At 34.8% G+C, this 16,577-nt stretch overlaps 3 protein-coding genes across 6 annotated transcripts; 2 read left to right on the forward strand and 1 right to left on the reverse strand.

Annotated features, from left to right (window-relative positions):
- The first annotated feature begins 4,810 nt into the window (after positions 1–4,810).
- On the forward strand, positions 4,811–9,361 carry LOC145015069 (uncharacterized). The gene is made up of 14 exons (XM_078973513.1): positions 4,811–5,137; positions 6,520–6,631; positions 6,719–6,831; positions 6,916–7,038; positions 7,307–7,479; positions 7,572–7,647; positions 7,751–7,837; positions 7,953–8,033; positions 8,128–8,160; positions 8,342–8,395; positions 8,645–8,686; positions 8,782–8,860; positions 8,972–9,042; positions 9,135–9,361. The coding sequence occupies exons 1-14, from the start codon at positions 4,952–4,954 to the stop codon at positions 9,219–9,221; spliced, it is 1,317 nt and encodes a 438-aa protein (XP_078829639.1). The 5' UTR covers positions 4,811–4,951; the 3' UTR covers positions 9,222–9,361.
- Positions 9,362–9,860: 499 nt separating this feature from the next.
- LOC145015070 (zinc finger A20 and AN1 domain-containing stress-associated protein 5-like) lies at positions 9,861–10,965 on the forward strand. The gene is made up of 2 exons (XM_078973514.1): positions 9,861–10,045; positions 10,119–10,965. Exon 2 carries the CDS (start codon positions 10,228–10,230, stop codon positions 10,750–10,752), a length of 525 nt encoding a protein of 174 aa, XP_078829640.1. The 5' UTR covers positions 9,861–10,045; positions 10,119–10,227; the 3' UTR covers positions 10,753–10,965.
- Positions 10,966–12,101: 1,136 nt separating this feature from the next.
- LOC145015071 (protein SUPPRESSOR OF K(+) TRANSPORT GROWTH DEFECT 1-like) lies at positions 12,102–14,744 on the reverse strand. Of its 4 annotated transcripts, none has more exons than XM_078973518.1 (9): positions 14,554–14,744; positions 13,877–14,354; positions 13,623–13,728; positions 13,334–13,532; positions 13,146–13,214; positions 13,006–13,080; positions 12,749–12,847; positions 12,486–12,641; positions 12,102–12,338 (listed from the first exon to the last, which is right to left on the reverse strand). In XM_078973518.1, exons 2-9 carry the CDS (start codon positions 14,352–14,354, stop codon positions 12,213–12,215), a joined length of 1,308 nt encoding a protein of 435 aa, XP_078829644.1. In that variant the 5' UTR covers positions 14,554–14,744; the 3' UTR covers positions 12,102–12,212. The 4 variants fall into 4 exon arrangements, with proteins under 4 accessions (XP_078829644.1, XP_078829643.1, XP_078829642.1 ...); XM_078973517.1 differs by having other exon boundaries at positions 13,877–14,357; positions 14,462–14,744; XM_078973516.1 differs by having other exon boundaries at positions 13,877–14,357; positions 14,554–14,743.
- Between the last annotated feature and the right edge of the window lie 1,833 nt (positions 14,745–16,577).

Consider the following 16,577-nt stretch of genomic DNA (forward strand, 5'->3'; position numbering starts at 1 on the left):
GAGCCGATCTCGAGCTTTGTACCACAAGGCTCAAAACGAGCCGAGCTCGAGCCTATAAATATTTAAACGAGCCGAGCCCGAGCCTGGTCAGGCTCGATCTCGGCTCGGCTTGTTTGCAGCCCTACTCTGGATGATAACTCCGCTTGCTCTGATCATTCTCAAGGTACCACCGAACTCTGCAACTCTGCCCCTCGCGGGTTCTAACTATTCTTCGATAAACACCACAATACTCATCTAGGCGTCTCTTCTAGATTACTCTTCTACTCAAATCCCCTAAAAGAATTCCAACTGAATACTCTCACTCATACTCAAAAGCACATCACAGATAACAACATCTCCTAGACTAAGGCATCACAAATCAGGCCACTCTAGTCCTAAAATATGGAATACCTAGCCTGTCTCTAGCATGCATAATATCTTATAAATGTATCATAAATACCTCATAACACAAAAGTAATGGTATTTTGGGAAATCACCGTTTGGGCTCTGGCTAATTGTACACACTGCTCTTTCTCGCTTACTCTTTGAACTCTTATTCACTTTTAGAAAATCATTTCTTTTGAAAACTTTTCGTACTTCCTCAGCTTGAGTCCAGATTTACCCGAAGGGGCATCTGAATCCCTCAAACCAAGGCTCTGATACCAACTTGTAACACCGTAACTTTTCAAACAATTTTTTTTGAAAATTAAAATAGTTTATCTCTTTAACGCTTTTCACAAAAATCCCATTTGTTTAATTTACAATACATAACTCTTTTGTTCAATCAATTAATAAACCAGGATCCTCAAACAAACGCTTCCCCCGGTGTGTACAATCGAGCCGGTGCTGTCCCGTAAACCTGAGAAACCTGAAACACATAACACAAAACACTGTAAGCACGAAGCTTAGTGAGTTCCCCAAAATACCACACATATCACATACTAGCCACTCGAGGCTATAACTCTACGGGCCCTTGGGCCCTAACTCTGTGGACCCTTTGGTCCTAGGTCCTAGCTCTGTGAACCTCCCGGTTCTAACTCTGATATACTCTGATATACACACGACATAAATCACATAGAAATAATGTAGTGCAACACATCACATAGATAACATATAATAACTCTGTCACATAACTCTAATTACCTACTCAAGATAAAGTATAGTGAGAAGACTCACCTGCTACTGCCGACTGAAGAACAAGATCACGCTGCTCCGACCACCGTCACGAACTCCACCACCGAATCACCGAAACCAATAAATACCAATAACAACCAAAATACCCTTGGAAGTCAACTGGTCAACTCTTGGTCAAAGTCAAAGTCCTCAGTCAAAGCCAACCCTCCTGATTGACTCTACTCACCGAGTCAACCCGCTGACTCGTCGAGTCCCGATGCTCTAAAACTCCCATAACACGAATCAACTCGCCGAGTCGCCCCAAGACTCGCCGAGTCCCACAACTCTGAGTCAAACCGTACTCAACTCACTGAGTCATCCCTTGACTCACTGATTCTTAGCTTAACCAGAAAAGGTTAGGACTTCAAGACCAGACTCGCCGAGTCCAAGAACAGACTCACCGAGTCCAAGGCTATCTTCAACCAACTCGCCGAGTTTCTTCCTATCTTCATGCAACTTGCCGAGTACACCCATGTGACTCGCCGATACCACTAGCTCTTAACCCATACAGAGGCTTTCCAAGCCATGCAGGGTCTCCAATCCATAGATCTACTCTTATACAATCCATCCATCACGTAAAGTGGCAAACTTTACGTGAATCCAAGGAGATCTAAGCACAATACACTCTTGGGCTAAGGTTTGGGGCTAAAAGACTTCATCAATAGCACTAGATATACACCTAAAAATCCCACAAATGATAGATCTAGATGGATAACAGCTCAATCAACGAATCATTACCTCAAAAGAAGGCTCCAACAGAAGAATAAGTCAAAACCTTGAAAAGCCCCTTGCTTCAAGCCTCTTAATCTTTAAAGATCTCTTCAAGTAACACTCCTTCAAGATCCAAATGTTCTCTAACTCTCTCACAATGAATATTAGGGTTTTTGGACTTTAAGGGAGAATAAAGAGGCTAGGGAGAAGGTATTATGTTCTTTATATAGGGCCAAATCCATGGGATTAGGGTTTTCTCCACACAACACCAACTTGCCGAGTCCAGCCATCGACTCGCCGAGTTGGCCACTAGATACGCGACTAGAATCGCGACCCTACTCGCCGAGTCTACCCATGGACTCGCCGAGTTGATCATTCACTTTTTCACTTTAAACAACCAATTTTTAAAAAAAAAAACATAACTTTCTCATACGAGCTTCGTTTTTTACGTTCTTTATATTCACGCATAGGTATTGACAAGATCTACAACGAAGTTAGATTTTGACGTTCTTTTTATGTACGTTCTCGGTTTAATATATACTACGACTTTTGTTTAGATTTCTAAGGATAAAAAGTAATTTATCGCAAACTCACTTTTTACGATACATAGCTTCGTGCCGGTTTGTCGCAAAACTTTGACGGGTCATAACTTCTTTGTTATAAGTTGGATTTCAGTGTTCTTTATATGTATGGAATCCTTGTGACATATGCTATCACCTTGGTTAAGATTATTTTTGTCCAATAATCTTCTATCAAAAAGTCATTTTTAACGCTCATTGTCTCTAAATTGACTAACCCGAAGATGTGGGCGTTACAGCCCAACCTCGAAATTAGGGTTTTCATTAAATCACACGTACGCCCCATGTACATGGATGTACGACCTGCATACGTGTCTGGAATCTCGTCATGGCCTCGCATAAGTACGCTAAGTGTACCATGTGGTACGCCTCGCATACCCGCTTCATAGCTTGTATGCCAAGCGTACCATGTGGTACGCCCCATGTACTACACAAGGACCAAAATGCAACTTATAAATACACAAGGGGCAATAGTGAAACATACTAGGATTCAAGTGTTACAAGGCTGGTAATGAAGCCTAAAAATTACTTAGTGGGACTTAAATACGAAGGAAACCCTAAAAGATCATAAGCTTGGGGTGTAGAAGTTCTTACGTCGTGACATTGGCCTCGAACATTTTTTCACATATGTCACTTGTCACGTCGTGAGACCTTATGTCTCATGTCGTGATACTCGATTCCTCCCAAAATCAGGCTTTTGACTCTTTAAAACCCTAAATCAATCCATCCTGGAAAACGGGTGTTATAGGATTTGTGAGGAGAATGAACGAATTTTGGAGGGTTTATATAGATTCAGCAAGCGTGCACCACACCCAGACAAGAGGCGCATCGCGCCTCAGGGTAGTGTTGACCCTTCATACGTTTACCAAGTGTCGCAACCGTATTAGCCCGCATCATCCCTTCTATAAGATGCCACATGTCACCGTTTTGTGGTGCCACATGTTACACGTTCCTTGGACCACATCACCATGTCTTTCCAAATAAAGAAACATCATGAAACTGGATGTTACATATATGCTAGATATGATACGCTAGACATAACACAATGATCGGGATAACGACAAAGAGCAACACACACACACATACACACACACACAGATATATATATATATACATATATATATATATATATATATATATACACACACACACACACACACATTAAAAACTCGATGACAAAGCTACTTCGAGAAAATCAATAAACAACCATGATATATCTTATACCATTGTCATCAACGGTCTCGATAACATTATTCATCCGAAAGGTTAGTAATATAAAGGTTGATAATATAAATTGATATCCATATCTTTAAATGCATCTCGATATCCATCCACTAAATTAACAAAACCATAATAATTTATATTTGCAGTAAAACATATAATATACTCTCTTCACTTTTATGATATATACTACATAACGTCATTGATTTCTTGTCACGTTCCTCCACTATGCAGGAGACCCCTAGATATATCACTTAATGAATCCATTTGTTTTAAGGTTTTTGAAGATCTATGGAAAACATGTTTCAAAGATATTGAAGGAATGTGGCAGAACATGGAGACTATGCTTACAAAATTTCAAAAATATATGATATAAAAAACATCCGAACATGATGCTCACATGGATGACATAAGATGTCAACATAAAGAACTTCCAAAACGAAAAAACTTAGTTCGAAACTTTCAAAACTTTCAAAGTTTAGGTATCTTTTGTAAATAATAATAATAATAATAATAATAATAATAACAATAATAGATGTTTGGTAGTTCGAAACTAGGGGTAACAATTTATGACATGACACGATAAAAATACACAACACGACGATACGAAACGAAATTAAGACGAAACTGAATTTTGAATTCATGTTCGTGTCGTGTTCGTGTTAGCTGTAAAAAACACGATGTCGTATTGTGTCGTGTTCGTGTTCAAAATTCGACACGAAATTGACACGATTTAGCAGTTCTTTATCGTGTTTTTCGCGTTGTATTTGATAAAATATTCATTAAATAAACTAGTTTTTAGCATATGTTATATTTGTCGTGTCGTGTCGTGTTTGTCGTTTTGTAATTCGTTCGTTTTCGTATTTGTTAAAAAAAACACGACATCGTATCGTGTCGTGTTCGTGTTACAAAAATTCATATCGTGTGGTGTTATGTCAGATAGAAACACAAAACGATAGCACGATTTGTCACCCTCACCCTATTCTAAACTATTAAAGTTTCAAACTTGAGGGTTGTTTAGTCGATTTATGAAGAAAAAAAATGATTAGTTTCTTTATGTTCACTGAATATTCCTTTTTAAATTATTTTTTTAAAAAAAAAAAACTTTAAAAAAGTATGGCATTAATCGTATCAGTTAGGTTAGGAGGCCCCGATCATGCCAAAATCTGTCCATCAACATTACTCATTTCCATACGCAAACTGACGAATATTACTCATCATTTCTACAAACACCTAACCTGCTACAAATATCAACGCAAGAACTCGAAATAAGAGACACCGGAAGAAGAATGACGAGGTGGTGGGATAGTGCTCGGGAGTTAAGACCACTGGTACACTTACTGCTTCCACTCTGTTTTCACTGGGTTGCGGAGGAGATGACTGTTTCTGTGCTCGTTGATGTCACCACCGAAGCTCTTTGTCCCGGCGAAAACACCTGCTCTGAAGCTATTTACCTCAACGGCCTTCAACAAACTGTACGTACACCCCCTCTCCTTTGATCATCAATTCATCATCTTATGATATGCTCAATTGGGGTTTTTTTGCCTTCTTTAACTGATAATACTAGTGTTCATATATGTGATTATATTCATAATTGTATCCTTCTTTTTTCTGAGTGCTTTAACTTTTAATTGAGTTAATGTCAACGTATGTTGATTATGCTTAGCGTAGTAAGTGACATCTGAATAAAAAAAAAAGCATGACTTGTTTAGGATAAAGATGATATAAAGAATTCGTATCACTTCTAAAGCTGAAAGTGACTGTGTTTGATCTCAAAAGTAATTTCCGTTCTTTATATTTGAGTAAAATTATATAATAATCTGGTGGGCCATGATGGGTAAAATGACACATGGGATCTGCCACTACTTGGTCTTGTTCTTATTGTCTATTTGCAATTTTGTTCTTTTCTTTCATTTCCTTTTCAAATCAGAAAAAATTATAATCTTGATATTCTAAACTTACCCTTTTCTTCAAGATTGGATAAAAAGTAGAGAAAATTTGTGAAATAACAAAAAAGGAGGTGCTGTTTGAAGAAAATGACCAAGAATTAGGATTTTTCGAAAAATAAGAAACAAGAAAACTTTCTAAGGAAATGCCGTGACGGGAAAAAGACAGAAAAAAAAAATGTAAAATTTTAATTCCGTAGAGGGTGCATCTTTCCACAGAGGTGATCTCTGCAGATCTGTTCTTCAGAGAGTACCTTTGAGGAATTGTTATTCGCTAAAACATGGCTTAATAATGATTTTGATATTTGTTTTCTTCTAAATCTAACGAGGTATCAACATTTAGCACATATCATGGATTCAAAATACAATTTAAACTATAAAACTACATTTCTAAGTCTATTTCTTCGATGATTTATAAGAAAACAAAAACCAGAATCGTTATTAGACCATGTTTTAGTGAAAAAACAATTCCTCTGAGGAGTACCTCTGAAGAACAGATCCGCAGAGGGCATCTTGTGGAACGATGCACCCGCTGCGGAATTAAAATTTTATAATTTTTTTTGTGATTTTCCTTTGTCACGTCATTTCCTCAGAGTTTTCTTGTTCCTCATAGCTAAAGGACTTTTGCAAAGGCCCTCTCTGTGGAATAGCTAAAGGACTTTTGCAGAGGCCCTCTCTGTGGAAGTCGTGGTCATTTTTCGAAAACTCATAATTCTTGGTCATTTTCTTAAAACAACCCTTCCTTTTTGATCATTTCACAAATTTTCTCTAAAAGGTAAGGGTCTGTTTGATGTCTTCCTGAGATCCGGTAAAAAGTTGGTTGATTCAATCAAACTTTGACTCAATCAACAACTATCAAAGTATTAAACAACCCTTAATTTTTTTGTCTTCTTCCAATTTTATACTTTTAGATTGTAGGAATATTCAAGATGGTCATGCTTCCAATTCTTGGTCAACTTTCAGACGAACATGGACGCAAACCATTACTCCTCATTACAGTGTCTACAACTATAATTCCCTTTAGTAAGTCTTCTTTAATCATTTCCCATTTATATAGCCTTGAACCCTAATTAGCACTCACAAGTATCATTTTAATTAATTATCCTTCAGCCCTACTTGCCATCAACGAATCAAGATCATTTGTGTATGCTTATTATGTTCTTCGAACAATTTCATACATTATTAGTCAAGGAAGTATATTCTGCATTGCCGTTGCTTACGTGGTAAGACATCTTATTCGGATATTTTACTTATTAAATATGTTCAGGAAAATTCGAAGAATTAATATTATTTGTCAATTTTTATAGGCAGATATTGTTGATAATAGAAAAAGGGTAGCTGTTTTTAGTTGGATTACAGGTCTATTTTCTACATCGCATGTTGTAGGAAACCTCCTCGCACGCTTTCTTCCCGAGGAGTACATTTTTGAGGTATGATTATAACACTGAATGAAAAAAAGCAGATACTAGATACTAACAGTAAAGCTGAAAGTAAAAAGAGGACAAAAGTAAGACAAAGAGTCCCAATACTTATGAAAAGCAAAGCAAGACAAATAAAGCTAAGAGTCAAAAAAGGACAAAAGTTTATTATATAAACTAGGACCTGTACTACTCCACTACCCTGATTTTATTGTATTAGAATACACGATTGATTCATAAACTCGTTAAAGTTTTTGTGATTAGATTTGTTTTTATTCAGGTTTCTATAGCGCTTTTGATCTTTTGTCCGGTTTATATGGCTATCTTTTTGGTTGAGACGGTTAAGTCAACTCCAAAGGTTGACCAACATTCGTCTTATTTGAGTAAAGCACTCACAGTTGTTCAAGAACGTTATAAAACGATGAAATACGCTGTAAATATTGTATTCAACACGTATGATTTCAACATTTCATCATTTATTTTCTTTCTTTTTTGTCCTTTTCATTTTTGTGAAAAATCACTCACTTTAACACTTTCGGTTTCAGTCCAACGTTGAGGGGTATTTCCGCCATTTCATTCTTCTATGAACTGGGAATGTCTGGCATCAGCACTGTGCTACTGGTATTATATTCCATATCTGTGAATTCACATTTCTTTTTCTTTGTAACAAGAATCAATAAATTTCAATATATAATCATTTTTTTAAATTTCTTAATCTTGGCAGTATTATTTGAAAGCAGCATTTGGTTTTGACAAAAATCAACTTTCAGAAATCTTGAGCATGGTTGGTGTAGGTTCGATTGTTTCTCAGGTTTGCTCTTGTACCCTTTTATAAAATTTAAAAATTCTTGAAAGTTTCTATTAGTTTTATGTTGTTGTAATCACTGAATTTTAATTAAAATACCATTGTCCCTTTTTTTATCTAGTTGGTGGTGCTTCCTCTTGCTAATCCGTTGGTTGGAGAGAAAGTAATATTGTGCACAGGCTTACTAGCATCGATAGCTTATGTACGTTCACTTTATTTCTAACATAATTTTGACAAAAATTGCAAAATCCAATAAATAAATAATTATTATTTTATTAATTTTGTGTTATTTGCAGGCATTGTTTTATGGCTTTGCATGGGCTCCTTGGGTAATGATCATAACTCAAGATTAGTAAAGAAATACGTGATTTCTTTAGAGATCAAGATTTCTAATATTTTATGAATTATGAACGTATATGACATTTAAAAGTCAAACATTGACTTTTTCTAAGACTGAAATAGTAGTAATTATTAAGCAACAAATATAACTGATAACAAGTTATTTTACAGGTACCTTACCTCAGCGCGTCGTTTGGTGTCATCTTTATCCTAGTCAAACCATCTGTAAGTCGACAAAACACAACGACTTTATACTGTGTTTAACATGTGTCAGATAGCTGACTCGCCTATAAAAGGTGGGACAAAATGGGATATCGATTTGATTTTTATGAAAAGACATAAATACCCTTTTCATCCTCGTTATTGAAATTAAACCCATAAAGTTTTTCCAGTCTCTCTATGTTTAAGTCTCATCAAGTTGAATCATGTCTAGTGACTAGTTAAATATGAAATGATGATTGCTCTTTTTAACAGACTTATGCGGTTATATCAAAAGGATCAAGATCAAAAGATCAGGTTTTGTAAAACTTTAATTTTGCTTTACTACATTTTTCAAGATTTTTTTCTTTCTTTTGTGGGTCCCACTCCATCTCCATTTAATTCGATCTCAGGGAAAAGCCCAGACTTTTATTGCTGGCGTGCAATCGATTGCAAGTTTGTTGTCACCATTAGCAATGACTCCATTAACGAGTAAGCACCGATCTCTCTATCGATTTCATATTAGAATATTTAAAAAAAAAATCATTTTAATTAATTTTTTACTCTAATTCGAATGTTAACTTTGGGTGTTTTAATTTGCAGCCTGGTTCTTGTCCACCAAAGCACCTTTTGACTGTAAAGGCTTTAGTATAATTTGTGCCTCTTTATGCATGGTAAGCCTACTCAACCACCACCACCGCCACCTGCCGCCTACAACCACCATGAACTTCCCTTTTTTTTTATGGGATTTGTTAAACGTTTTCAGGTGATCTCCTTGTGTTTTGCATGCTCGCTGAAACTGGAATCACCACCGGATGACGTTGATAATTTGGAAGCACCACTGGTGTCGTAACCTTGTATAGTAGTAATAGACCACAAGGAAATTATTGTTACACGTTTCATAGAAAAACTAATGGCTTTTAAAAGGTTTTATATGTGGTTATTATTGTATTCTTGATAATTTAGAAATAATGGCCACGTTAGTTTCTCGAATGATGTTTGTTATATTAAATAATAAATGTTACTTTCAAGATTGGATATAATCAATTAAAATGATTAAAATGTTTCTAACTAAATAAACCATAAAAAGTATCTTAAAAGAAAGAAAAAGTAAGAGACTTCTTCGGCCGCCGTTAGTTGACGCTTAACGTGTAGGAGACCGCCGTTTGATTTTGTAGTCTACGGACCACCGGCCGACACAGAGGACAAATGTTGGCATAATAATAATAATAATAATAATAATAATAATAATAATAATAATAATGTTTTTCAATTAAGGGCAAACAACGTCGATTTGACGAAACGTATACGCTGTTCTAAACAAAAAACGTAATATAGTGATAAAAATTAAAATTATTTATACATACAATAATATATTTGATAAAACGAGAGACGTTGGATTTTTTTCTTTAATAATATTTAATTTAACAGGGAGTGTTTTAATTTATGAAATTTAAATGATAACCACGTAATCCCAAAACATCACCACCACCGTTTATTCCCATTTTCATTTGTCCTCTCATTTTAGACATTTTCACAAACACTTGGCCCTCATCTCCCTTTCCCCTGCTGCTATATTTCTTCCCCCACCCTTTCTCCTCCCCACCTCCTCTGTGTGGTCCTCTTCCTCCCTCATACCCATCTGGGTTTTCAAAGTTTCTCTGATTGCATCTTCTCGTAAGTTCCCAACCCTTTCTTTTTATCCTTGTGTATCGTTGCGGATCTGTTTGATTGGTTTTCTTTCTCACAGCTTTTTACAATTTCGTGTATTTGAGCGATTGATTTGGGTTTCAATCGATCGCTCACGACACCTTTTGGCTGAAGACGAATCTGTCGAGAAAGTTTGAAGAAGAACGAAAATGGCTGAGGAACAGGAATGGCACGAAGCAAGCAATCACGTCCTCTGTGCGAATAACTGCGGCTTTTTTGGTAGCCCTACGACGCTCAACCTCTGTTCTAAGTGCTACAAAGATCATCGCCTGAAAGAACAAAATATGTCGAATGCCAAACTCGCCGTCGAAAAAAGCCTCACCCAGCCGCAAGCCCCACAACAACCTTCACCACCACCGGAAACATCTTCCTCCTGCACATCGGTATCTCTGTCCGTCGCTACAGATCTAGAATCCGGTGCTGTGCCTCCGTCTCTGGTGGCGGTTGAGGAGGTTTCGATTCCGAAACCGCAGCAGCTGACCCGGAACCGGTGCGGGTCATGCAACCGGCGCGTGGGGCTAACCGGGTTCACGTGCAAGTGTGGGACTACTTTCTGCGGGACCCACCGATATCCGGAGCTCCACGCCTGCAGTTTTGATTTCAAGACAATTGGGAAAGAAGCCATCTCAAAGGCGAATCCAGTGATCAAGGCTGCAAAACTCAACAAGATTTGAAAAGATTTAAGCCGTTGGATGGCTGTGCTTGTTGATCTTACGGTTGATATTGGGGGTACAGGGTATGGGAGATGGTCAAGGTCCTGTGGGGGGTGTTTGGTTTGATTTATTGTTTCTTGTTTGCTTTATTGGGTCAATTTTAGTTTTTTCTATGTTTGTAAAAAGATTAAAAACTTGGAAATGAAATTATGGTCCTCTAATTTTTAGGTTAAATGTATTTTAGTTATTTACATTACAAATTTAATTAAAAATTTACCTTCTCAATAACGTACATAAATAATTAATAATTAATTAACTAATGGGTTTATGGGTTATGCTTTTTTCTTCTCGATTTGAACATGTGTTTGTGTTTTTCCGATGATGGTAATTTGTTTTTTCTAGATGGTAGACATGGGTGGTTTTCTGATGACCACGGTAATTTCGGAAGGGAAATAGAGTATCCGGTAGGATGGAACCTTAATATTTTTTAATAATATAAATAGTTAATAATTAATAATTAATTAAAAAATATTAATAAAGGCAAAAACATAGTATAATGCTGTTCGAAAATAAAATAAATTAAAGGTACAAAAATAAGAAAAATATATTACCATAAAACTTCATGTATAGTAAAAGAATTATGCTATTTGATGGATTTTAATTTTATTTATAATTATACATATAATTGTCGTTAAAAAGTAAATAAACCATGACATGAGTACAACATCAACAAGTCCAACCACTTCCCTTTAATTTTTCTTTTATATATTTCTGCTTTTATTATATTTATGACGTGAGTATATGGCTAATTACCAATAAACATATTTCTCTTTATTTTGATACTATTGTTTTTTTTTTTTTTTTTTTTTTTTTTTTTTTTTTTTTTTACAAACTTACAATTGAAACATCATTTTATTATTATTTTTTTTTCGAATTAAATATCAATATCAATATTTTTTCGAACATTATTTTGGTTCGTGGCAAACTGAATAACCGGAACTCCGGAAGGTTACCCGTAACATAGTAACTTTCATATCATTTGTCTTTTAATAAGATTAAACTTTCTTTTATTCAATGAATTTTAATAGTTATAAAAACTAACCCAATAACAACTTAAATACCGATTTTGTGCACACCGGTTATGATGAGCACATCTACTATTTTAAAGTCTGATTTTTTTTTTTTTTTTTTTTTTTTACAAATTTATCCTCTATTATATTTCTTTTGGTTTCATCGAATATTCCCCGATAAAAAGAATCAAGGCCTTGCAAAAATAAGGAAAAACGAACTTTTACAAAGGTTCCTTCCCTCTCTAGTAAGAAGGACCCATCCAACTTCAAAATTAATAGGGGATTTATAAGCCAAAAAAATTGCAAATGACATTCAACTGCACAGAATATTCTTGATGTCACATTTGTAGAAAATCATCCATTAATAATTCAAATATAAACATTTCATTTCAAGAATCAATCAATCAATCATCATCCTTCTTCTCCAAACTCTCTCGTAAATCTGTCATGCAATTCTAGATCCGATTTGCTTACGGTAGGTTTCTGTCTTGCTAAAACTTTGTCAAAATCTGTTCTCGATATTGGCGGTGGAAGGATCTAGAAGATATTTAAAACCAAAATTTAGTTTAAAAAAATCACAAGGTTGTTTATATAAAAAGATTCATCCAAAACAGTATCTGTGGTTCATTCCTCAATGAACAACGGAAACCGTTATGGTTTGGTTTGATTTTCAAACCTCCATACCTTTTCTGCTTGCCCTTGTGCGGCGAGATCCTGCATAGTGATCTCAATGGCACCTGGGTGCCTTGGTCCACAGGGCACCCAGGTGTCATCTGATGTTTTAATAAAAAACATAGCATCTTGCGTTTTACGTACAGGTTCAAACAGGACCTCATTAACCTATCACAAAAAGAAGCACACATACAATTATTTTCCAGCCATATCGATTACATTCAAAAAAATTACGAAAATGCCCACCAAAAGATAGTAAAAAGTTAAATACTTACACAAACAGCAATATCCGAACCAGAAAACCCTTCTGTCCTATACCCCAGTTGCTCAAAGTCACGATCAGTCAGGTTGTGAGGCGTATCTCCAAGGTGTACCTATACAGACATGACAAGACATAACATAACAGGTTGTACTATGTTGTGTTTGTTATACAAAAATTAAAAAATTTTGTCCAACCCAAAAAAAGGGTACAAAGGACTAGTTCTCGATCTCCAGTCTGTGCAAAAGACGTAAATACCCTCCTCAATGTTACCTTAAACATGTGCTGCCTTGCCTTTACATCGGGTAGAGGAATATAAATCCGCTTGTCGAATCTTCGCCGGATAGCCTGTAATTCACTTTGCGTTAATATTGCCAATGAAAAATTAATAATTTAAATCTCCAAAAAGTTACCTGATCTAATGAATACGGAGTATTTGTAGCTGCAAGAACGAGAACTTTGTCATCATTATTCCCAACACCCTGAAACAAACACAAACAATAATTTTTGTCCCACCAACATCAGTCTGAGTCTCAGTCCAATCAGATTCAATCCAATGCACATCAAAGACAGTAACGAAAGGGGTTTGAACACATAATACCTGCATTTGAACAAGAAGTTCGGTTTTGATACGACGAGATGCTTCACTTTCGTTTCCTTCACCACGTTGGCCCACCAATGAGTCTATTTCATCAATGAAAATAATTGAAGGGGCGCTTTCTCGAGCCATTTGGAATAGATTTGAAACCAACTTTTCACTTTCTCCCATCCATTTTGAAACCAAATCCGAAGAAGATATACTACACAAACACAAGAAAATATGACGATTGTAAATACATTACACAGTCTAAGTCACAGTCACAGTCAGAGTCACAGTCTCACAACTTTACCTGAAGAAAGTTGAATCCGCTTCCGTTGCCACAGCTTTAGCCAAGTAGGATTTTCCTGTTCCTGGCGGTCCGTATAATAAAAAAGCTCTCCATGGCCGTCTCTTCCCTTTTTGTAAAAAAAAAAAATAATCAAAGAATTAAACTTAAGTTTACAAAACATGATTGATTATTAGTATTTAGTAATCACCAAATATAACCAAACATTATGGACTTGAAAATTCAAATATCAAAGGGGGAAAAGTGAACAAACGAACCAACAAAGAATTGTGGGAATTTCACAGGTAGAATCACAGCTTCCTGCAAAGCTTGTTTAGCACTCTGAAGACCCGCAACATCATTCCATTTAACATTCGGTTTCTCTCTTATAATTGCAGAATTAAGCCCTGATCTAAGTTTAGATTGTTCAGAGTCTTCACCACCATCTCCATCTCCGTTCTTTTTATTTGATTTAGGCCTTGTAGCGACCCCTGTATCTCCTCCATTTGATGAGGGTTTATTGCCTCCTCCATCCTCGAGAACAGCCCTAATTTCCTCAGCCCTCCTCAAATAATCGGTGAATTTTTGGGTGATTGCTTCTTTAAGCTTTGGATTCTTTTCATACTTCAAATGGGTCTTGAAGTATTCTAATGCATTCATGTAAAGTGTAAAGGCCTTTGCATAATTACCAGCTGTGTCTTCTTCAACTGCTTGCTTTACATACACAATTGCTTGTTCTTTAAAATTGCTATACATCTTCTATTTACGAATGAAGAATTGACAACATGAAAAAAAAACCCCAAATCACAATCAAATAAACTTTGCAATAATTGAATAAAAATCAGATCGGATCAAGACTTAACGAGATAGAACACGGTAAAATCGATCACTGGGTCAAACAGAGGATCGTGAAAACTCGATTCTTGAATAGATCAAACGGAAACCCAATACTTACTTGAATTTTGTCCGACTGATATGAAAAAAGTGGGAATCAAGAACGAGGATGGAAGATTTCGGGTCAACGAAGCTTTGGGATCAAGAGAGATTGAAGTTATCTTGAAGGGCGAGGTATAAACCGCGTAATCCTGTTTTGTTCGCGGGTCGTGTGATTTGGGGTGTTTCCAAGTAACTGCATCATTTGCCTCGAATAAAAAGGAAAATATCATTCAATGTGAGTAACGAAACTTATGGTAATTTTTTAAAAGGAAAAGTAAAAAAAATAATCTAGTTTTTATTTTGTATATATTTACAAAATAAACATTATATTACCCTTTACCTCGTTTTTCCCTTTTTAAACTTCAGGAAAATGTGGTCTTGTGATAATAGGATGGTTTCATATATGGTCATTTGAGTGAACTGTTCTAAATCCCAATAGTTAATAAACTTGATTGATTATTATATACTTATCTAATAAGTTGTTATTTATTATTTATTTGAATCGTGACGTTTTATTGCATTGTTAAAAAATGACAAACTATGATTGTGGTGTCTATGTTTTTATTTATTTATTTATAATAGGTCAATATTTTTTCGTTTAAAATATTATGACACGTAGCATTCTTTAATTTTCAATGCAATTATACCCGAACTAATGGATATTCATCTGTGTGTTTTGTCGGATTGACTACTTTATATTGGACCATATATGTAACTTATAATGATATTTGTAACTTTGCAAATTATTACTTTAGTTTATAGGGATGTAACTTTTGAAAAAAAAATTATGATGTAATATTATTTATAGTAACGCACAACTTGGCAAATGTTATTAAAGAATATAGAAAATAATTATTTAAAAAAATTAACTCTACAAACGCAAGTTCATGGAAAATAAAGATGTGAAAAAAAATATATAAAAAGGTTGTAAAAATAATTTTTAAAGAAGTAAAAAATAAATTTGTATAAAAGTGTGTAAGAAATTTTATTAAAAAGACATCAGGCTCAAATTTTTTATAAAAAAATCCTTAACTATAAAAAAAATAGTTACAAAAAAAGCTCATGAAAAAAATAATGATTGAGGGATCCAACCCTCACATATGAAAAAAAAAAAAAAAAAAAAAAAAAAAAAAAAAAAAAAAAAAAAAAACCGACAAAAAAGTACTCAAGTCTTATGCACTGAGGAGATTCATTTTGTGAATAAGTTGCCACATAAATCTTTTAAACATTTAAAATGTAATGCAACCTAAATTTGACCTTTGCTAAGGAATTGTAACAACAACTTGATCCCATCAATCTAACTATACACATCATAAAACATAACGCAAGATTATTCAGCATAACACAATCTAATAATGATGTAATTGATGACTACATCCATATATTTACAATTTTACATGCTTGCACATGTTCTATATCACGTAATTATACTCTAAAAGAGAAGTAACTCACCTTGTGTTGTGGAATAGCAACCTACTTCCAACTTCTCCAAAGCTTCTCTTGAGAAGCTCCAAATCCTTCCTTTCTACCACCTAGGAGATTTATACATATTAAGGTGTTGTTTCTTTTTAACTTAATAAACTTAATGTATAACAAACTTAATTGGTTCAACTATGTATGATTGTTTCTTTTTTACTTGATGGTAACAAAATCTCCTAATGGGTTAAGTTAAGATAAAGGTCTTCTAAACTTTAAACCATGATTTTATATTTGGTTTTCCAAAATTGTCCTTAATTAACCTTTTCCAAAAGTAAATCAAGTTTCCGCCGTATATCTATCTCTTTGTTTTTAAACTCTCTGTCATATATTTAACTCTGTCATATAAAAAAAAGTCATTCTTTGTTGTATTTTGTAAGCCAAAAAACCTCAAAATTAATTCCATAGAAGTTTTTGGTCAAAAATATAAGTTGAATAGTTTGACCAAAATGTCCAATTGAGAATGTGCCTACAAACTACAACCAATTGATTAAAAAACTCCTAGAAATATAGGGTTTTCTCTTTGTTGGAAAATATAAATATTTTGATCTATTTAAAAAAAAATTA

The sequence above is a fragment of the Lactuca saligna genome, chromosome 9, assembly GCF_052625555.1.
Source record: "Lactuca saligna cultivar CGN05327 chromosome 9, ASM5262555v1, whole genome shotgun sequence".
Lineage (NCBI taxonomy): Eukaryota > Viridiplantae > Streptophyta > Magnoliopsida > Asterales > Asteraceae > Lactuca > Lactuca saligna.

Bases quoted from the DNA above. Each gene is read 5' to 3' on its own strand.
- LOC145015069 (XM_078973513.1), top strand. From the start codon at position 4,952: ATGACGAGGTGGTGGGATAGTGCTCGGGAGTTAAGACCACTGGTACAC. The intron at 6,832-6,915 runs GTAAGACATCTT...CAATTTTTATAG, and splicing joins GCATTGCCGTTGCTTACGTG to GCAGATATTGTTGATAATAG. The intron at 8,161-8,341 runs GTAATGATCATA...GTTATTTTACAG, and splicing joins GCTTTGCATGGGCTCCTTGG to GTACCTTACCTCAGCGCGTC.
- LOC145015070 (XM_078973514.1), top strand. From the start codon at position 10,228: ATGGCTGAGGAACAGGAATGGCACGAAGCAAGCAATCACGTCCTCTGT.
- LOC145015071 (XM_078973518.1), bottom strand. From the start codon at position 14,354: ATGTATAGCAATTTTAAAGAACAAGCAATTGTGTATGTAAAGCAAGCA. The intron at 13,533-13,622 runs GTAAAGTTGTGA...GTGTTTGTGTAG, and splicing joins GCGGATTCAACTTTCTTCAG to TATATCTTCTTCGGATTTGG. The intron at 12,339-12,485 runs GTATGGAGGTTT...AATATCTTCTAG, and splicing joins CACAAGGGCAAGCAGAAAAG to ATCCTTCCACCGCCAATATC.